The sequence below is a fragment of the Anomaloglossus baeobatrachus genome, chromosome 2 (assembly GCF_048569485.1).
Source record: "Anomaloglossus baeobatrachus isolate aAnoBae1 chromosome 2, aAnoBae1.hap1, whole genome shotgun sequence".
In the NCBI taxonomy this organism is placed as follows: Eukaryota; Metazoa; Chordata; class Amphibia; order Anura; family Aromobatidae; genus Anomaloglossus; species Anomaloglossus baeobatrachus.
In genome coordinates, this window is record NC_134354.1 from 173,713,925 (window position 1) to 173,737,310 (window position 23,386).

Below are 23,386 nucleotides of genomic sequence, written 5' to 3' on the forward strand. Positions count from 1 at the left end.
CTAGCTTAGTGAGATTGGATCGAAAAGCATCTGTGAACAAGTCTTGCCACAGATTCTGAAGGGAATTTAGGTCTGGACTGTAATTGGGCCATTCACACATGCATCTGCTTTGACCCAAACTATCCTATTGTAGCTCTGGCAGTATGTTTAGGGTTGTTTTACTGCTGGAAGGTGAATCTAAGTCCCAGTCTCAAGTGTGTTGCAGCCTCTAACAGGTTTTTCTACAGGAGTTTCCTGTATTTAGCTCCATCACTCCATCATTCTTTTCATCAGCTTTGACTAGCATCTCTTTCCATGTTGAAGAAAAGCATCCCCACAGCATGATGCTGCCACCACCTTGTTTGACAGTGGGAATGTTGTTTTCAACGTGATGTGTAGGGTTAGTTTTCCACCAGTACTACTCCTAATTCTAAACAGAACACCTTCCTCCACATGCTAGCTGTGTCCCCTTCCTGGTTTTTTGCAAACGTGACTTCTTATGGCTTGCTTTGAAAAATAGCTTTTTTCTTGCCTCTCGTCCATAAAGGTAAGATTTGTGGAGTATATGACTTGTGTTTTATATCTGTCTTGTGGACAGATTCTCCCATCTTCCAGAGTAACCAAGGGCTTCTTGGCTGATTCGTTAATTAGTCCTTTCCTTGCTTGGCATGTCAGCTTAGGTGGATTGTCATGTGTTGGTAAGTTTGCAGTTGTACCATACTCCTTCGATTTTTGGATGATGGATCAAGCAGTGCTCAATGATATTTTCAGAGCTTGAAAAAGTTCATGGGGTACGAATACTTTTTCAAGGCACTTTATGTAGAAATGGCACCAAATTTAAGAAGCAAGCTCAGCCATTTTATTAGAAGTAAAACAAAAGAGGTAGGCAGTTAGTATCTTACTTAATTTTGCAGGTGAAATGTTATTTCAGTCACAAAATTATGTGGGTGGCCAGTACAATCAAACTAAGTTTATCTTCCTAAGAAAATGGTACAAATTCACAAAAATTGACCCCCAAATCTTAAATGCAGATTTTGGCATTGATGTTTCTACTAAATTCACCTTGTGCTTTGTAATTGGTAAAATTCACTTGATTTTCACTCAGAAAGTGATGATAATGTTCTTAAAGTGGAATATGATGATGCAATATAAGTAATATATGAACAATATGAAAAAAAATATATGATGCAGATTTTAAAAGCACCGAAATTGCAACAATTCTGCTGTGTTTGAACTGGCCCTTTGTGTCCTAACTAGAGATGGACAAACCCACAGATGTTCAGGTACTTCCAGACAAAAAAAAAAAAAAGTCCAGTTCGAGACCAGACTTGAACCCAATCATAAGCCTAGATGCCGAACCCCATATAAGTCTCGAGGACCCGAATATTGTGCTGTAAAATGGTGCGCATAAAAGGCAAGGAGGCAAGGGGCCTGCAAAGAATCAGAATTATACTTACCAAGTTTCCTGCATGGCTGTCACACTACTTCTAGGTCCGCTCATTAACTCTCATGCATATTTATTGCTTCCCCACCCACCCTCTCTGACAGCGTCTGTGATTGGTTGTACACACTGTCAGTGTGCCGGTGTCTGTGTTTGGTTGTACAGTGTAAAAATACATACCGGTAATTGGAAAAAAAATGAGGTAGGATCCCTGCTATTTTGATACTCAGCACAAATAAAATAGACAGCTACAGGCTGAAGCCCCAAACTGTGTGTGTTATCTTGGCTGTGTATCAAAATACAAGGGAATACAAGGACCCCTTGCAGCTTTTTTAATTAAATAAATAATTTTAAATAACGGCATGCGGGATCCTCCAATTTTAATGCCTAGCCAAGATAAAGTGGATAGTTGGGGCCTGATATTCTCTGGCTAGGGAGGCCCTTGATTATTGGCCCCCCAGCCTAAAATAGTGGCCTGCAGCTGCCCGGAATTGTTGCATCCATTAAATGTGACAATTCCAGCTCTTTACCATGCTCATCTCGATTGCTCTGGTGTGGTGGCAATCAAGGTAATATAAGGCATTAATGACAGCTGTGATTTGTCAAAAAATCACAGCTGTCATCATGCCCAAGGTTGGTAAAGGGGAGGGGTCTATGAGACCCCCCATTACTAACTCTGTAGTTAAAAACAAATAAACACAAAACACACAGAAAAATCCTTTAAAAAAAATAACAAAAAACCTTTTTCCCCTATTTGTTAACCCACCAAACACCTCTGCAGGTCCAACGTAATCCACACAAAGCCCCACGATGATCCCGCTCTGCTACATCTGAAGTCACAGTGCAGCTTCAGAGACACACTGATGGAGTTGTAGCTGTGAGTGGTGATGTCAGTAAGTTAATCTGGAGGTCAGAGCTGGAGGTTCCCACAGTACCCTAGACATGAACTGACCTGAGATGAACTCATTGAACTCAGTGACCTCACCTCAGGTGCTGTCATTTAACTCAATGCCATCTTTCCAGATTAGGCAATGTGTGTACATTGAGTATCTGGTTGCAGATCTTTCTGTACCAAATCTGGATCTCCTGGCAAAATTCCTACCAAAACGGCATGCATTTTGAAACAGTTTTGGTTTCTTTATTGGCCCGGAGATGCCGTTTTGATGCAGAAATGTCTGCACTCAAATACTCAATATGCACATATTGCCTAATCCATAAATTTGGCATTGAGTTCAATTACTTCACCTGAGGTGAGGAGAGTTCAATGAGTTCACCTCTTGTCAGTTCACCTGTGGTCACACCTGGCGTACTGTAGCAACCCGAGCTGTGACTTCAGGTGAAGTCATTGAACTCAATGCCGGATTACCACATTAGGCAATGTGTGCACAGTGAGTATTTCGGTGCAGACATTTCTACACCAAAACTGCATATCCTGGCAAAATACCGCACCATAACCGCATGCGTTTTGATGCAGTTTTGGTGCGATATGTTGCCAGAAGATGCAGTTTTGGTACAGATATGTTTGCAATCAATTATTGTGAAAATATTACCTAATCCAACATTGAGTTCAATGACTTCACCTCAGGTCAGTTCAGCTAAGGTTACAGCTGGGCTAACTTGGGAACCTCCAACTGTGACCTCAGGGGAACTCACTGACATCATCGTTCACAGCTCATCAGTGTGTCTCTGAAGCTGCAATGAGCAGTCATGTTTTTCTAATGTGACCATGTACTGAGACCCCAGATGTAGCAGAGATGGAATTGTCGTGGGACCTCGTGTGGATTACGTTAGGTCTGTAGGGGTGTTTTGTGGATTAATAAATTGAAGAAAGAGGGTGTTTTTTATTTTAAATAAACATTTTTCTGTGTGTTTTGTTTTTATTTTTACTTACAGGGTTAGTTATGGCCTACCATTACTAACTTTGAGCTTGATGAGAGCTGAAATTTTTTTGACAAATCATAGCTGTATACCAGCCCCCAGTTGTCCACTTTATCTTGGCTAATCAAAATTGGGGGGACTGCACGCTGTTTTTTTAAATTCATTTATTTAAATACATTTTAGAAATACTTCGTGGAGTCCTTGTAATTTGATACAAAGCAAAGAAAACGCGCACAGGGTTGTTCAGCTTGTAGCCGTCTCCTTTATCTGTGCTGGGTATGAAAATACAGGAAGCCTACATCTTTTTTTTTTCCAATTATTTACGGTATTTATTTTTACACTCAATAACCAATCACAGACACCGGCAATTTGACTGCAACCAATCATAGATGCTGTCACAGAGTGTGGGTGGGGGAAGTAGTGAATATGTAGGAGAGCTAATGATTGGACCCGGAAGCAGTTTGACAGCTACGTGGGAGACTCAGTAACTATAATTCCCCTGCTTTAATCTCTATTTTGCTGTCTTTTACATTTTTTATTGATGTGTATTCTTTCCAGTTCTTGATCTACAAATGCTCCAATAGTCATGGCTCACAATATTCTTTTAATGGGGTAAACATTACAATGTAAATTCTTGACTTGATGGCATTATGATTCTCAGTCTGCATCCTTTGGTTAAGTATGACAGTCATTTTCCACTGATTCATCATCAGCCTCTATATCATGAAAATCTGGAGCTTCATTGGATATGTGGATTTCAATTGTACTAGCTTCAGAACCTAGCAAAACAAAAGAGATTCGTATTCAGGACACCCATTATTTCATTCATTCTTTATATTTTATGCCATCTGCTTTCCTGTCTGTTCTTGTGACTGAAAAAAAAGTAGAGATGGGAATCTGATTCCTGTATACGTCCGTGGCTTAAAGTATTTTTAAGTTGTCCGTTTATTTTAAACTTTCTCTTCTGGTGCATACCATACCTTCCCTTTATAGGTCTGGTTTATACAGTTTACAAAAATCCAGAATATGTGACCATCCAGAATAAAAGAATTTTACTGTTCAAACAATGACTTGTTATTTTTAAAGCGAACCTGTTATCTGATTAATGCTGTCCAAACTGTGGGCAGCATGAATAAAATCATAGGTTCATGATTACATTCAGGTATGTTTTTTCTAAAACATTCTGGCATTACAGAAAATAATATACTTTTAAAGATCTGGCTAGGGACCATGGCCAGAGACAAGACTAGACCGGCACCAGTCCCTGATATCTCTTTCCAGCGCCGCTGTAGGTAATTCACTCGTTTCTCGCTATGTACATGTGAGTCAATCACCTGCAACAGCTATGGGAAGAAACCATCTTTAAGGTCCCCTTCCCACGTCAGTGATTTTGGTATGTTTGTTGCTGTTTTTATACGTATCATGACGGACATACGCAGATGTGGCGCCCTGGACTAGCCAGGTAGCCACAAACATAACATCACACACACCCCCTCCCCTGGATAGTTCACACCAGTCGGACAAAAACCCTTGTTGCCTCCCTCCAGGGTCTGATGTCCACACCAGGAGGGGCGGAGCCAGGCGGTTGGCCCCACCCACCGAGGAGTTCACAGGCCTGGAGGCGGGAAAAGTGACAGATTAAGTTTGGAGGTGAAAGTGAGAGGACAGAAACTGTCGGTGCCTGGGTGGGGACCCAGACACAAACAGCAAGGTTGGCAGACGGTGGTGGCCGTCTGCAGGAGTTAGTAGATCTCTGCGGAACCGTAGGACCGGGGTCGGGCGGTGGCCCGCCGGTACCGAACCGGGGAGCGAAGGGAAGCTAAGCACAAAGGCAGGGCCATCGGACCCCGACTAGGCTTGGAGCCGCCGACAACTGTAAAATCCGAAAGTGACCGGAACCCCAGGGGTTTCCTAACACCCAAGACCCGACAGAAGGCAACAGTCCACACCGTGAGGATACACAGCCACCGCCACAGGCTAGAGATCCAAGGGCCAGCGCCTGCGGGCAAAACGGGCTCCTCCGGTACCTATACGCTGGGGAGCGGACTACCGTTGGGAAGCCATCGGAGTCAACACATACATACACAGGGGCAGGGAAAGACAGCCACCATCAACCTGTCCGGGGAGAGCAAAGACACTGCAGCCAGCTGCGGGACCCGTTTGGTTTACCAGAGACTCTGTGAATTTGTACATGAGTGAGTACCACAGTGCCATCCGGCACCGCGCCGTGCTGCCCCTGCAACCCTGCACCCCAGCCATCCAGCCTCCCCGTATCACCACCGGGCCCTGGGATCACCAACCCCTACCCACAGAGGGGGAAAACAACATCCTAGCTGCTCCCTATCATCGCTCTCAGGATCCCCGTCACCAGCAGCGGTGGTGCCCATCATCACCACGACCCGTGGGTGGCGTCATGAACTATCTCCCAAAACAAACCATCCCCTTTTCACTCGTGGGCGAGGAGCGCTGCTCGAGTCCCTGGGTCCGGCCCACTGCTCGAGCCACCGAGCAGCAGCAGCAGCCGGGACCCGAGCGTAGCGAGTGCGGCCCCTCTGCCCACGACACAGACCCATTCAATTCAATGGCTCTGCGCCCACATCAGTGATTTCTCACTGACCATGTTTCCGTTCAGCGCACACGCGTGTCCGTGTGTCTCGCAAAGAGACAAGTTTGTTTTTTGTTTTTGACTGATGTGTGAAAGAGGCTTAAAGTATATCTTCTATGAAATGAGTCTCAGGACTAAACACACCTGGCTGCAATCTTGCTGCCTGTAGTTTGAGCCACATAAATCAGATAACTGGTTCCCTTTAAAGATATAACAACAGTAATAAATATGTATTTTCCATTACACAAATAGTGGCCCTTATACCTACAACCAAAGACAAGTCAGATTTTGCAGACTAAACTTACCTGAAATTTTATTAGAAAAGTAGAGGACGTTATACTTCCATCATGCATTTGTCAAAATTGTGAAAAAGAGCTAGCGCATAGATTGGTTTACGTGCAATAGGGGTATGTTCACACCATGGCTATTTCACAGACAAAACCCAAGAGAAAAACACAAAATAAGCTTATACCCTATAAAAAAGTAAAATAATAGTAGTACATTTAAATAACATAAGGTACTTGGTTAACACTGTTTGACCAAAAAGTGTACACTCCATCCCACCGCAACAAAGTGTACCCAGTCGGAACAGTCCTACTTTATATTAAAACCTTACTTTACGTCAGTGACACCAATGTGATTAAGGGCAGAGAATCACAGTGCTTCGACCACAGTGTCTGTCCATGGGGAGCTACAGTTAGGTCCAGAAATATTTGGACAGTGACACAATTTTCGCGAGTTGGGCTCTGCATGCCACCACATTGGATTTGAAATGAAACCTCTACAACAGAATTCAAGTGCAGATTGTAACGTTTAATTTGAAGGTTTGAACAAAAATATCTGATAGAAATTGTAGGAATTGTACACATTTCTTTACAAACACTCCACATTTTAGGAGGTCAAAAGTAATTGGACAAATAAACCAAACCCAAACAAAATATTTTTATTTTCAATATTTTGTTGCGAATCCTTTGGAGGCAATCACTGCCTTAAGTCTGGAACCCATGGACATCACCAAACGCTGGGTTTCCTCCTTCTTAATGCTTTGCCAGGCCTTTACAGCCGCAGCCTTCAGGTCTTGATTGTTTGTGGGTCTTTCCATCTTAAGTCTGGATTTGAGCAAGTGAAATGCATGCTCAATTGGGTTAAGATCTGGTGATTGACTTGGCCATTGCAGAATGTTCCACTTTTTTGCACTCATGAACTCCTGGGTAGCTTTGGCTGTATGCTTGGGGTCATTGTCCATCTATACTATGAAGCGCCGTCCGATCAACTTTGCGGCATTTGGCTGAATCTGGGCTGAAAGTATATCCCGGTACACTTCAGAATTCATCCGGCTACTCTTGTCTGCTGTTATGTCATAAATAAACACAAGTGACCCAGTGCCATTGAAAGCCATGCATGCCCATGCCATCACGTTGCCTCCACCATGTTTTACAGAGGATGTGGTGTGCCTTGGATCATGTGCCGTTCCCTTTCTTCTCCAAACTTTTTTCTTCCCATCATTCTGATACAGGTTGATCTTTGTCTCATCTGTCCATAGAATACTTTTCCAGAACTGAGCTGGCTTCATGAGGTGTTTTTCAGCAAATTTAACTCTGGCCTGTCTATTTTTGGAATTGATGAATGGTTTGCATCTAGATGTGAACCCTTTGTATTTACTTTCATGGAGTCTTCTCTTTACTGTTGACTTAGAGACAGATACACCTACTTCACTGAGAGTGTTCTGGACTTCAGTTGATGTTGTGAACGTGTTCTTCTTCACCAAAGAAAGTATGCGGCGATCATCCACCACTGTTGTCATCCGTGGACGCCCAGGCCTTTTTGAGTTCCCAAGCTCACCAGTCAATTCCTTTTTTCTCAGAATGTACCCGACTGTTGATTTTGCTACTCCAAGCATGTCTGCTATCGCTCTGATGGATTTTTTCTTTTTTTTCAGCCTCAGGATGTTCTGCTTCACCTCAATTCAGAGTTCCTTAGACCGCATGTTGTCTGGTCACAGCAACAACTTCCAAATGCAAAACCACACACCTGTAATCAACCCCAGACCTTTTAACTACTTCATTGATTACAGGGAACGAGGGAGACGCCTTCAGAGTTAATTGCAGCCCTTAGAGTCCCTTGTCCAATTACTTTTGGTCCCTTTAAAAAGAGGAGGCTATGCATTACAGAGCTATGATTCCTAAACCCTTTCTCCGATTTGGATGTGAAAACTCTCATATTGCAGCTGGGAGTGTGCACTTTCAGCCCATATTATATATATATAATTGTATTTCTGAACATGTTTTTGTAAACAGCTAAAATAACAAAACTTGTGTCACTGTCCAAATATTTCTGGCCCTGTCTGTATAAAGATGAATTTTATGCTTTTTGATCAAACAATTCTAACAAAGTATCCTATGTTATTTAAATGTACCACTACTATTTACTTTTTTACTTTATTATATGGTATATACTCATTTTGTGTTTTTCTCTTGGGTAAAAGCTGGTAATCTTGAAAGGTATGAAAATAAGCACTGTCACTACAGTGCTGCCTATCACTGCCCGTCTTAGGCGGGCTTTACACGTTGCGACATCGGTAACAATATATCGTTGGGGTCACATCGTTAGTGACGCACATCCGGCGCCGTTACCGACATTGCCGCGTGTAAACCCTAGGAGCGACGATCACCGATCACAAAAACTTCAAAAATCGTTGATCAGTGACACGTTGCTCCTTTTCATAATATCGTTACTGCTGCCAGTACGATGTTGTTTGTCATTCCTGCAGCACCACACATCGCTGTGTGTGACACCGCAGGAACGACAAACATCTCCTTACCTGCCTCCACCGACAATGCGGAAGGAAGGAGGTGGGCGGGATGTTATGTCTCGCTCATCTCCGCCCCTCCGCTTCTATTGGCCGGCCGCTTAGTGACGTTCGCGGTGACGTCGCTTTGATGCCAAATGCACCTCCCCCTTGAAGGAGATATTATTCGGCGGTCACAGCAACGTCGCCGACCAGGTATGTGCGTGTGAAGCTGCCGTAGTGATGTTTGCTACGGCAGCAATCACCACATATCGCATGTGCGACGGGGGCGGGTGCTATCGCGCTCGACATCGCTAGCAATTGCTAGCGATGTCGCAGCGTGTAAAGCCCGCCTTAGTGTCCTAGTGCCAACTTCACCGCTGAGGCTGGTGATTGGCTGCAGTGATCATGTGATGTAGACTGGATGTCACCACTACAATTCCTGTAAAGAAGGACCAGTGGGGAGCAGCATTGTGGCGGCACAGGCAGGAGATTCTACAAGTTTGCAAAGCTTATTTTGATTACAGAATTGTTCAATCTCAGACATCTTTAAGTGGAATTGTCCTTGTAAAAGAGAAAGGCCAGAGTCACACTTGCGAGTGCCTCACGTGTAACTCGCGCGAGTCTCTCATTGAATCACCCGGCATGGACTCACACTCTCAGGACAGGAGCATCTCAGCTGCATAGACATACATGCAACCGACCCGCTCCTGTCAGGAGAGTGCGAGGCCGTGCCGGATGATTCAATGAGAGACTCGCGCGAGTTACACGCAAGGCACTCGCAAGTGTGACTCTGGCCAAACACAAGAGCTACAGCAGTAGCAGTAGTTGTGTCGTACTGCAAACATGTTGAAAATGTCAGTAACATTAGTTGGGAAGCAAAATTGTTTTTATTTCTCTACAATAAATTAAAGGAAATCAATGTACTTTCAAAAATATTTATTGTAAATGTTACAAATTTGTGGAAAATATATTTTCTAGTCTAATATAAAATGCAGTCTATTCCAACAATATTTTGCAAGGTATGAATTCATTTTCTACATAGATTAAAACTGAAAAAAATGTCAGGGTACATAGTGTGCGGCACAACACAGCATTGTGGAATATATTTTTATTTGCAATACAACATGAGTCATTTAAATGACTCGTGACCAATAAAACAGATGCTGTGAAAATGGTATTCCCATCTCATGAAGCAAGGGTATAATGCTATATATTGCTTTATTATATCAAATTATGATTGGTAGAGATGGTCGAGCACTAAAATGCTCAGGTGCTTGGTCCTCAAGTCAAGCAGGTGAGACGCTCTTAAAGGGATCAACAAGAGTAACGAGTATAATGAAAGTCACTAATTAGGCAGTTCAGCTTTCCGTCCACATACAGCCAGACGTAAACAGAGCATTTCCAGGGGGAGGGAGGGTTTTATCTTTTGACACACTAGATCGGAAATTGGAGATTGTCTGACCCACAATGTAAATCTTTTTATTTGCACACAAAGCGTTAATAAACCTGGAAATCTTATTTGATTGGCCTGTTCACTCCGGAGCGCTGGACAACCATTCTTTTACTTCATTGCAGACAGGTGTCTGCTCCTGCTAGTCCATGAGGCAGAAGGAGTCGACTTACACAGCAAGTGGGTGAGCTGAACAAAATAATTATAAACTTTGTGACTACATCCATAAGAGACATTCAGAGACTGACCGCCTCTCCCTGAGGTGACTGCACACATCATGCAGTGAAGTGAGCCTGTGCATTGTGGTCGTTGTTTCAAGGATGAAACATTCAAACAATCGCGATACTTGGCTGAATACCTGAGCACAACAATGCTCAATCGAGTAACGTAGCTTACATGGCACCATGCTGCAGTTCTGGTCCCGCCGGATAATTCAGGTTTTCGGTGCAAGTACAAAGTAGACAGGAGTAATCAGCACTGTACCGATGCTGCCACCCCTTCCATCATTATCAGAATGAATGGAGGTTCAAGAGATCATCCTTCATAAATAATGATGAATCAGTGAGTGTGCTTGCCACTGCTCGATACTCAATCGAACATCGGGGTGCTCAGGTACTCGCAGAGCTCGGCCAAGTATCATGGGTGCTCGGATGTTTATTCTGCGAAAGAATGAACACAAAGCACAGGCTTTCTTCACTGCATGATGAGACAGTTGCAGTCTCTGAATGACTGTCACTGGGTTATAACAACTTTTAAGGCTGTAGCGTGTCGAAAAAAATACCCTTCCTCAGCTGGAAATGCTCTGTATATGGCTGGCTGTATGTGGACGGAGAGCCGAACTGCCCAATCAGTGACTCCCATTATACTCGTTACTCAAGTTGAGCACTTTCAGAGCATCTGAACTGCTCAGCTCGAGTAAAGAGCAACTGAGCATTTTAGTGTTCGCCCATCACTACTCATAAACAATATGCTACCTTTTTATTTAATGGGAAGCCCCATGATGAAGAAAAAATGTTATAGGGTTTGTCAGCCACATCATGGTTCTTCATCGAGGTGCCCTTAACAGAACCATGCCTATACAGGAAATATTACAATTTTGTTGAAAATATTATAAGTGAAACCAATGACATTGCTATGAATGATGCATTAAAGCAGGGTCTATAGAAGGGTTAAAAAAAAGTAGGTGGCCTATTGAGCACTAAATAGGATTGGAAGGTGAAATTTAGATTCCTTTAATTTTAATGAGATGCTGTGGCAATACTGTAGGTATCCCAGTACAATGGGCACTTCCATTTAGTACATAGGGAAATAGTTGCCTACTGCACTACAAAAGAGAAGAGACCTATAGTGGAACCAAATAAAGATGCAGGAAAACTGCACATGTAAGGAGAGGATTGAGGTAAATGGACAGTATGTATTACAGAGTAGAACACAAGGAAGTATTAACAAAAGAATTCAACAGGGAATAATGAACAATTTAACCATCAATAATGATGCCCAACTTCAGGACTCAGAGGTGGAGGGAATGGAGGGAATGCACCTGAGTATCAAAAGATTACTTAGTAGATAGCTACAATTGCAAAAAAAAGTCGTGGAGAAGAAGGAGTTAAAGCCGTGCTGCCATAATAAAGTCCAGATGGCAGTTAAATGATCATGACTGCAATAAGTCAATGCATTTCAGAGATTAAAATTACAATGTAATTTCTTGTCTTGATCAAGAAGATTTAATCCCTGAAACGCGCTGACGAATTAAAATCCATATTCTGTGACTCTAATACTCTAACTCACTTTGCAGGCATTATAAAATACAATTATTTTCTTATTTCTATATTTATTCAAATACACTTCTTCCCAGAACTTGTGACGGGACTGAATCTATTTTGGAGTACCTATAACTGTTCTGAGATGTCATGGAAAAACTGACATAAGAAAGCAAATAAGGGCAGAGCCAACATTCTCCTCTATGTCTCGCTCCGCACACTGTCTCCTTCGGCTAAATAAACAGCAGAGTTCTGGAGTGAGTGGGATACAAATGAATGTCATTTTCAGTACTGATCTATAAATGGCTCCGGTTAAGGAGATGGGTAGATTCTATAGACCACTTACAGACCTAGGTGCTAAGTCTACAGCAAGTATAAAGGCCCCTTTACACACTGAGACTTTCAGCGATCCCACCAGCAATCCCAACCTGGCCGGGATCGCTACAAAGTCTCTGGTGAGTCTCTGGTGAGCTGTCAAACAGGCAAACCTGGCCAATGACGCAACAGCGATCCGGACCTGCAGAACGACCTAGCTAGTCAAACACAGGAAACGAGTGATGTGTCACAATATCTGTCAATCACTATTCTCTGTCAGTCGGTCTCTCCCTATCGGTCTCAATTCTCTCTCTGTCGGTCCGTCGCTATCTCTGTCCCTCTCTCACAGTCTGTCGGTCATTTTCCCCTCCTCTCTCATACTCACCGATCCCCGATCTCCGGCGCGGCACTGCACGGCATTCACACTGCTGCGGCAGCTTTTACTATTTTGAAAAAGCCGGCCGCTCATTAAACAATTTCGTATTCCCTACTTTCCCTACCCACAGGCGCCTATGATTGGTTGCAGTGAGACACGCCCCCACGCTGAGTGACAGGTGTCTCACTGCACCCAATCACAGCAGCCGGTGGGCGGGTCTATACTGTGCAGTGAAATAAATAATTAAATAATTAAACAAACCGGCGTGCGGTCCCCCCGAATTTTAATACCAGCCAGATAAAGCCATACGGCTGAAGGCTGGTATTCTCAGGATGGGGAGCTCCACGTTATGGGGAGCCCCCCAGCCTAACAATATCAGTCAGCAGCTGCCCAGAATTGCCGCATACATTATACCTCAGTGACAGCTCAGCTGATCGCGCCACTCACCTCAGTTGCTGCGTGGAGCTGACCGGAGTGGCGGTGAGTAGCGCGATCAGCTGAGCTGTCACTGAGGTTACCCGCGGCCACCGCTGCATCCACCGCTGGATCCACCGCTGGATCCAGTGACAGCGGGTAACCTCAGTGACACCTCAGCAGATCGCGCTACTCGCCTCAGTTGCTGCGTGGAGGTGACAGGAACGGCGGTGTCTTCTGCTGCTCCTGTCACCTCCATGCAGCACAGCTGGAAGCGACGCTGGAGGTCCGTGGATTACGCCGGACATGGAGGGCTTTTGGGGGCTGAGTAAATTGGTGATGAGGGAATTTGTTTGTGTTTTTTATTTCTAATAAAGGATTTTTCAGGTGGGTGTTTATTTACTGTAATTTACAGATTAATCATGGAAGGTTTCTCAGGGAGACGCCTGCCATGATTAATCTAGGACTTATTGGCAGCTATGGGCTGCCAATAACTCCGTATTACCCCGATTTGCCAACGCACCAGGGCAAATCGGGAAGAGCCGGGTACAGTCCCAGAACTGTCGCATATAATGTATGCGCCAATTCTGGGCGGCTGCTGACTGATATTGTTAGGCTGGTGGGCTCCCCATAACGTGGAGCTCCCCATCCTGAGAATACCAGCCTTCAGCCGTATGGCTTTATCTGGCTGGTATTAAAATTGGGGGGGACCGCACGCCAGTTTTTTTAATTATTTAATTATTTATTTCACTGCACAGTATAGACCCGCCCACCGGCTGCTGTGATTGGGTGCAGTGAGACACCTGTCACTCAGCGTGGGGGCGTGTCTCACTGCAACCAATCATAGGCGCCTGTGGGCGGGGAAAGTAGGGAATACGAAATTGTTTAATGAGCGGCCGGCTTTTTCAAAATAGTAAAAGCCGCCGCAGCAGTGTGAATGCCGTGCAGTGCCGCGCCGGGGATCGGGGATCGGTGAGTATGAGAGAGGAGGGGAAAATGACCGACAGACTGTGAGAGAGGGACAGAGATAGTGACGGACCGACAGAGAGAGAATAGAGACCAAGAGGGAGAGACCGACTGACAGAGAATAGTGATTGACAGATATTGTGACACATCACTCGTTTCCAGTGTTTTAAGTCCCCTTTACACACTGAGACTTTGCTGCACAGCGGGAAAAAAAGGACCAAAGAATGGTCCTGAACGATTTGTAGCGATCAGCAACTTCATAGCAGGGGCCAGGTCGCTGATGTGTTTCACACACTGCAATGTCGCTGGGGAGGTCGCTATTACGTCACAAAACCGGTGACGTTACAGCAATGTCGTTTGCGATGTTGCAGTGTGTAAAGCCACCTTAAGACCTAGGTGCTAAGTCTACAGCAAGTATAAGATTCTCAGCTTGTGGCAACAAGAAACAGTGAATTTTGGTGGTATAATTATCTGTATAAAAAAGTTTTCTAAATGTTTAATTTACCTTTCCATAGTAAAACTGCTTTATTAATATTGGCTACCTAGTAACCACCATCAGTCACTCTAGCTGTGGTTAAAATTTTTTATTGAGTCTTATCAGATTCTAATTGGCAAAATCTGTATGAAAATCTTTTCTTCAAATCCTGACATTATATCTTTTAATTTTCTCTTCCACATGGCTGCAATATTGACTTCCCACTCATTGTGTTCTACCATGGCCATAGCATTCTCAGAATGCAAAACTGAGCTTGTGCACCCTGTGCCATGCCATTGACGCACTGGCACAGAAGACTGTTCACACTGCAAAGCGTTCTTTAGTGCTGTAGTCATGAAGTTTTATGTATGAATATATCAATACCAAAGCTTGTAGAACAGTATTGTGCTGAGGACACAATCCACAGAGCAATCATAGAGGAGAGAAAGAATTAGGCTGTGTGTGCACGTTGCGTAATTGCATGCATTTATGCTGCGTATAGCACTGCAGCGTAAATGCATGCGTCCTGCGTCCCCAGCACAATCTATGTAAATGTGCATAATCCGTGCGCACGATGCTTTTTTGAACGGAGCGATTTGGGTGCTAAAATGTTGACCCAAATCCGTGCATTCATAAAATGAGCATGGCAATTATTCCGTGCGCTATGGATGCAGCTCCCACTCTGTCTATGGTCGGGGCAGCAGCCATAGCGCATGAAATCGGCTTTTTTAGTACAGTAAAACTGCATCCATTATACAGTGTTTCTGCAGCGATTTGAGTCGCACATGTGCTGTTAAATCGCTGCAGAATATTCAGCAGTTACATGCGCATGAGCCCTTACACTTCCAGGTACAGAATAATGAGGAAAAAAAGTCTAGAAAAGAAGAGTCTAAAATTATACATGATCTCCTGTCATATTAATGAATAATTGTGTATCCTGGTAATGACTACTTGATATTGCAAAAGAAGTTCAGAGATAAGAAGCTCACGTTCTCTGTAGTAAAAAAGAAACTTCTTAGCACCTCTGTCCTACAAGAAATACGAGTAATATTTTAGGAGCCATTCATGACTTTTTACTTGATACTGTAGGAGACTCATAAAAAAGGAATACTCCTTGACTCCTGGAATAGCAGACTTTTCCCTTAGATTACTATGAATTCCTTAGGGACTGATAATTGTCTTTGCTGCCTGTCCGTGTACAAGTATGCCCACGCCGAAGGGTCTAATGCCAGTCCCTGATGCCATGATAAAACTACCAATGGCGTCATAACCGCTCCAGGCAAAAAGGATGGCACAGTGTCTAAAGTTTGAGAGGAGGATGATCACCATGATTGCATTGAATAGGGGCATTATGGCTGTCACCAGTATGGGGTCACAGATGCTGTCTCTATTGTGGGTGCATTGTGACTAGAACAGTTATGTGCTCAAAGGCAGTAGTTAGAGGTGTTATGCTAAATTTTAATGCAATGGCCCACTTGCACTCGATATTTCTTAGAAAATATATAATTTCTCAGTGATAGACAGGTATGCACATAAATCATTCACGTAATAGGCCCAAAAGAAACAAGCAAGCCCTTCTCACAAACCAAACAATCAACCAATGCCTAAAGGCCCCGTCACACACAGAGATAAATCTTTGGCAGATCTGTGGTTGCAGTGAAATCATGGACATATTGTTCCATTTGTACACAGCCACAAACCTGGCACTGATTGTCCACAGTTTCTCTGCAACCACAGATCTGCCGCAGATTTATCTGTGTGTGTGACAGGGCCTTAGTTATCCATCTCTATGGGTTAAAAATATAAATGAACCTGAGAAAAATATTTCACACCCGTTTATAAACTTACTCTGTATTCAGTACCTGTACTATTCAAATCTACTTTTTTGGTCTTTACTAAAATGGTTATACTTTTACTGGAACATGTGCCCCGTCCCTCTTCTTAAAGACTACTCTTCATCCTTCTACCCCCTTTACATACCTGAAAGCAGCTGTAATAGATGAAACCACACATGGGTGAGGGGATAATCTGCGTCCGAGCAGTGGGCAGATAAACCAGTCCCATTACTCTTAAAACAAAAAAGTTGTACTTTTAAATTAAATGATCACCTTAATTAACAGATTGGTTGGTGTCCGAGTGTTGAGACCTGCAACAATTGGCAGATCAAGGATTTTTTCCTGCCCTAGGGGACATTTTTATGTATCTCCACTGTAGAATAGTGTGGCATGTCAGATGCCCAAATCCTGTTCCATTCATTCTCTGTTGGGCGGCCAGAAAAAGCTGAGCCCAGCGCTCGGCCGCCACATAGGTTAGGAATGCAGTGGCAGTCGAACATGCACATTACCACTCCATTATGCCAAGCATAAAAGTGGTCCATTCTGCTGGTCCCCGTGGTCGGACCATCACCGATCAACAAGGTATCACCCATTTTGTACATAGTTGATAAATTGTATTCACAGGACAACTCTTTTAATAAGCATATGGACATGAAGCCTTAGATGATGCAGCATCCTATGGACATGCACCTGAAATATGATGCACAAACGATTTCCAACTCATTAGGGGGTTCTGGGGTGTCCCCTTTTAAGGGAAGCCTCACAGTTGTTCTGGGACAGTTGTCAAGTATTTGTCTTACAGATGTTCCCATTTGGCTTACTATGTTTCATCCCTTATTGGAGAGAGAGCAATGATGTAGAGTTCCCTCAGCTCCCTCTATAGCCAGGTGATCAATCTCCCAAACTTCTTTTCAGGCAGATTCAAGCCAAATCAGTCGAAATAAAGAGAGTTCCAAATAGAGGCTTATTATGCCCTGAGGTCTCCCTAGAACTGTCGAGGATGAAGTTACATTTTACTAAAATATTATATTCCCCTGTTCTTTATCTATCCTACCCTCACAGATGCCCACCTGGCCTCCAGGCTTTGCTCTTTAGTTTTCCAGTTTTGACTAGTCCTCATGCTGTCATCGGTGGTAATGATGGTCAATGATGTGAGCTTTTTCCACGTGAGACCCAATGAGGTGCATTGTACCTCCGGTAAGAACGTGAGACCAGTCAGGGAGAGAGTATCAAAAGAGCAAAGTCCGGAGGAGAGAGCAAGCGGTATATTTGTGGGATGATATGTGACAGCTGACATGTGGGCCTAGGACCGGTAAATATAATCTTTTATTATTTTTCACCCTTTCAAGGCCCTATAGAAAAAATCTGGCAAAATAGAGAATCTCTGGCTACCATTTTTTTGGGATTAGTGCAAATTGAATCCAAATTTTTTGGGACTATGGTAACCTGATTTGATTTGTTACAAAATAATTTGGTTATCTATAGTTACGATTCTATATACCGTATTTCCTTACATTTGACTGCAATATGAGACAAGGATCAAAACAGGAGAAAATGTTAATAATTTTCTGATCTGATTTTAATTTTTCATTGTAGATATTTTTATTCAGTGTTTTAGAGACGATTATGGGGTTATCATCTGTGCTGAGCTGCTACGTTAGCGATATATTTTACAGCAGTCACATGTAGCATAGAAGAAATAGTATAAAGTTGTCTCATTGATTTCTATGGGCAGAGTTGATTGTGCTTGAGGAAAAGGTGAGTGGTGACCAGCAATCATTGTGAATATTGCATCCTGTTGATATATTTGTAATACCTTTTTTGTAATTGGGATTTGTTTCAATAAATAAAATTCCTTGAAAAAAAATCTAAGAAAATTTCTGGAAATTCAACAAAAAAATGATGCAATATTTTGATGACCTATCCTGAATGGAAAAATTAATTAGATTTTTATTACCTTGTGTTGTTTTATTACAAATATATTTGTGTTTCTTTAAAATGCTAATTAACAGTGAGCCAGTGATTAAGAGAATGCAAAATTGTAAGTGAGCCACGAGAAGTTTAATGTGCATCAGTTTATGCCAAAATGACTTCCTTTTTGGGTGTACAGAATAGAAATTCACATTTTCTAATATATTTTCAGTCTTGAACATTTTACTTATCTGACATTCAATAGGTGGGACAATCAAATAGATGGGAATGTCTGCTTTCTACCATCCTTGGTAAATTGGAGAGTTTCTGGTTATCCTCTCGGTTATATTCCCATTACCTTCAGACAGCATGCTCAGTGCTTCATCAGTCTGCTGGCTATTCCCCAATTCAGTCTTGTTTGGGTCCTGGATGTACCCAGGATAATTCAGGAAGGAACCCATCACACCATTACGGGTGGACTCTACAGCAGAGGAACTGGTCAGAGGCTCCCAAGGGATTTCTTTTTGCTGAGACCTGAAGCTAATGCTCCAACCGGTCCATCCGTAAAATGCCAGTGTAAACAGGAATCCCTGCATTGGATTCAGTATGCCCTAAAAATGAGATGTTCAGAGATTATGCATTATTGTGGCAGCATAAAAAACATGACATGCATGTTTACCAAAATGTAAATAGTGCCATATGTTAGTAAATCTTTTGCTACAAACATGATCACATTTTGTGGTTTGTGGTGGCTATTTTTGCAATACCTACAACACCATACACAGTCATACTAGCTGTCATTTTTGAAACAAAACATTGAGTCCAATTCAAAGATTGCTGGGAGGTGGTGTAATAAATCACCTACTCAAGCAGCACTACTCATAGTTACATATCAAAAACAAAAGAACAGAGAGTATATGTGCAAAATATAACAATTCTTTATTAAGAAAAAAACACAATAGACAATTTAAAAACAGGTAAAAATATCACCACAATGAGTCATCTGGGGAATGTAAGATTGTTACACGGTAAGGACAGGGTACTAAGCAATTTACTCAAAAAATACTCAAAAAGTACCAGATACCCAGGATAACTTATATCCTAAAGGTCAACATTATATGGGTATCATGATAAAGAAAGTGAATCTGGTAAAGCTGAGATACCTAGCCGTATGTAGGATTAACTGCCCAAAAAGAAGGAAAAAAATTCCCACACTCCCTGCACCACCCAGGGAAGAGGGGTTAGGTTAAATACATAGCTGTCTAAGGCCTCCGACACACATCTGTGCCGCCGGTACGTGTTTGCCATTTTTTGCACCGGCGGCACGGAGACACGTTCAGCAATGCTACCCTATTGTAGCAGGCACACACACGTAAAACCACACAGAACGTGTGTCCGTGTGTGTTTGGACGTGTGTGCGTTTTTCTACACGCTGACATGTCCACGTTTTCTCCAGCAGCACGGGTGTCACACGGCCCGCACCAGCACCACACGGATGTAGTGTGGATGCGGTCCCGTGTGACACGCGCCGGAGAAAACACACGTGTCAGTGAAAAAAAACCAAAACATTTACTCACCTTCTCCAGCCTCCTGTCTCTGCCGCTGCTGCCACTTGCTGCCGACCGCCACTAATTATGCTCATTTAATATTCACTTCACTGCGGCCGGCAGCAGCGGGGAGACGGCAGGGCTGGACACCAAAGATCAGCACCACAGACAGCAGCGCGGACCACGTGAGTATGCAAATTACCGGTTCTACGTGTGCTATCGCGGATAGCACACGTAGAACACACGTGGACCGCACTTACCCGAGACACGTACTTAGCACACGCAACACGCAGGGTAAATACGTGTCTCGCGGCACGTGCGTGTTTTTAACGGAAGTGTGTTTCAGGCCTAAGTCAGACTATTCAAGTCCATTGCAGGGGCATAGTGGCCACATAAGAAATGGTAAATAAGTGCTAGAGCTCCCAGCTAAGGGACAAGGTATTTACCTTCATGATGAAGTCCAGGTTCCTCTCTGGGGATTCTCCAAACTGAAGGTCTAACCCTGTTTTACCCTCTGCACCATTATCCCAGGTAAATATTTTTTTTATTAAATTGGAGTAAATTGCTGAGTAGAACTGTGTCCTTACCATGTAACAATCTTACATTCCCCAGATGACTCATTATGGTGATGTTTATGGTGATGTCTATTGTGGTTTTTTCTTAATAAAGAATTGTTATATTTTGCACATATACTCTCTGTTCTCTTGTTTTTGATAGCTGTCCTTTTTGTAATAACTTCTTAGATTCTGATGATCACTTGTAATTTTTTCAGCATGTTCAATCTATAAAATAGAGACTGTTGACCAGGATCTTAGAGGGAATCTGTCAGTGGGATCAATGCCCATGCCCCCTTGGGCATGGTGTACATAGAAGGTTGAATTTAATGATACTTTGATATCTATGATTTTGTTTTTCCAGAGTAATCTAAGTTTTTCTTAATATGTAAATAAGCTGTTAAGATCTATAGTCTGGACATAGATCTCCATAAGAATCTGCCTCCAAAGTGTATTTTAAATTAAAGGGGGCGTTACTACTATAGTTCTGTAGATCAGGAGTTCAGTCTGTCAGTCATTACATGTCTCACACTGATAATGTCCCTTTTTGTTTAATATAAGCTATGGAGGCAGATTCTCCAGGAGATCTATGTCCGAATCATAGATTTTAACAGCTCATATACATAGTAAGAAAAACATGGATTTCTAAGGAATAAGACATCAGATCACAGATATCAAGATATTATATTATTCAACTCTTTATGACCTGCATGTCAACATAGACAGATTAGGAAGGTTGATCATAGTGACAGATTCCCTTTAATTCTAAGTGATGAATAATGAGGGGGGGGTTACCAAAATAGCAAAAATGGTCACCACAACAACTGAAAAAACTACTTGTATGATCCTTTTCACACATCCGTATTTGATCAGTCAAAACTAGGAGTGGGATCTACATAGAAAAAAACTATAATTGAAATATTCATAAATGTTCTGTATTCTGTCCTGGTGTTGGCTTACAGTTTCTGATGAATCATTGACCAATATAAAATATGGACATAGTAATAAAGGCTATCTCTGTATGATCAAAATGACAGCTCAGACCCACACAAATCAATAGGGCTATTTCCACATCAACATTTTTTCATTGACCCATGTATGTTTTAGTATGGTCCATTTTTTGGTAGATCAAACTTGTAGAGTTGACTGGACTTGTTGACGTTCAGCGAGATAAAGTTCGGTTCGGGAGCCGGACTTGACTTTAACCCCATTAGAAGTCCCTGATTGGGCAGTTCGGCTCTCCGCACACATACAGGCAGCCATACACAGAGCACTTCCGGGGGAGGGAGGGCAGGTTTTCTTTTATTTGTTGGGTTTTGTTTTGGGGGGTAGGTTGTACACACTACATCCAATAATGCTGATTTTACCCCCAGTGTGAGTCATTCAAACACTGCAAGCGGCTCACACTGGGCCGAGTACCGAGTGTACCCCAGCACAGGGATGCTCAAGCAAGTGATCAGCATATTTAAAGTACCTGAACTCCAAACACTGATTTTTTTTCTAGAGTCTGTGTTCGGTACCAACACCAAACTTTACTGTTTGGGTCAGCTCATCTCTACAGACTTGGCATTATAAGTCAATAGAAGTGATCAAAAAAGCTGAATACTGACAACAGACGTGAAGCCTGGGCACTGCTTTAAGCGCTCCTGCCATCAGATAGAAATTCCTCCATGCTGTGGGACCGTAGAGTGCAATGAACCAGCCAGGTCAGTCACATGACCTCAGGGTGAGCTCTTCTGCTCAGTCTTCTACCACTATTAGGCTGTGTGCACACTTAGCGTTTTTTCATGCGTTTCCGCAGCATTTTGAACTGCAGCGTTTTAATGCAAAAATGCATGTGTTTTTATTTTCAAGCAAAGTCTATGGGAAATAGGGCTTTCTTGTGCGCACAATGCTGTTAAAAACGCAGCGTTTTCTGCGTTTAAAGAAGCAACATGTCAATTGTTTTTGCCATTATGGCAGCGTTTTGCTAACATTAGAGTCAATGAGAAGTTTCAAAACGCATCCCTTATCAAAATCCTAGCGTTTTACATGCTTTTTTGACGCAGAAAGCATGCTTTTTTTACAAAATAAACGCATGTGTTTCTTTACATTATATTAAGGGCATGATATGTCCCTTTACACACACACATAGTCCGACAATTAAATTAATGAAAATCCATAATTTAACGTTATTTTATACATTAATATTAGAACAGGAAGAAAATGCTCCACAGCACCATACAGAAAAAGGGGTGGGTCTTGATTCTACTGAATCCCCACATAAGGCACAAACTCAGAAGCATATCATAAGTGGGAGGACAAGAGGTTTTTTTAGTGCAAAAAGGTACAAATTTTATTCATGATTCAAGACACAAAGTGAACATCCAGATGTCATAAAAACATATTAGAAGAATAAGGACGGACAACCCCCCATGAGGTCAAAGGTATTATATTGGGACATGTTGGCTCAAGAGCTTAATTATGTACTAAAAAGTCCATAAATTCATACAGACCCTAAATGCAAGGTTAGATGTCTATGTAATAACATTAAATTCCATGTAGAAGACAGAGAGACAGCAAGCCAAAACTTATATGTATGTCTGGTTGTATATTTACCAGCAGTCCCAGAGGAACCTATGTACAGGCAAGGGTACAAGAGTGTGAATAAAATTTGTACCTTTTTGCACTAAAAAAACCTCTTGTCCTCCCTCCTATGATAAATATTAGAACACAGTAATCATTTTAATAAAATTAGCTATTTTGTGTATGATTTTAATCATGATATTTGTTATCGGGTTTTTTTTCTATTTTTTCATAGTGTTTGAATGTTAAAACTTTATTTAGTAGTGTATTTGTATTCAAAACGCATCTGACTTTAAGGAATGAAAAAGCATGTAAAACACAGTAAAAACGCGGCAAAAACACAAGCATATTTTTAGCGTTTTTGTGGTCAAAACCGAACTTGACAAAGACACTTTCTGCCACAGGATGCGCTTACAACTGCAAAAAACTCAACGCAAAGTGTGCACATAGCCTTAGGAGTGCAACGAACCAGTGATGCTCCCCAAAGCAAAAAATTCCAGCAGCTTCATCAAATAGATAGGCTG

General features: G+C 42.5%; 1 protein-coding gene across 1 annotated transcript in view; it reads right to left on the minus strand.

Moving 5' to 3' along the window:
- Positions 1-3,801: 3,801 nt before the first annotated feature.
- The window catches only part of GPR143 (G protein-coupled receptor 143), a 116,930-nt gene continuing 97,345 nt past the window's right edge, over positions 3,802-23,386 (minus strand). The window contains exons 8-9 of the mRNA XM_075333493.1: positions 18,555-18,807; positions 3,802-4,077 (exon numbers count right to left, since the gene is read on the minus strand). Of these exons, the coding sequence (XP_075189608.1) occupies positions 3,974-4,077; positions 18,555-18,807 (357 nt within the window). The 3' untranslated portion in view covers positions 3,802-3,973. The remainder of the gene's footprint in view (positions 4,078-18,554; positions 18,808-23,386) is intronic.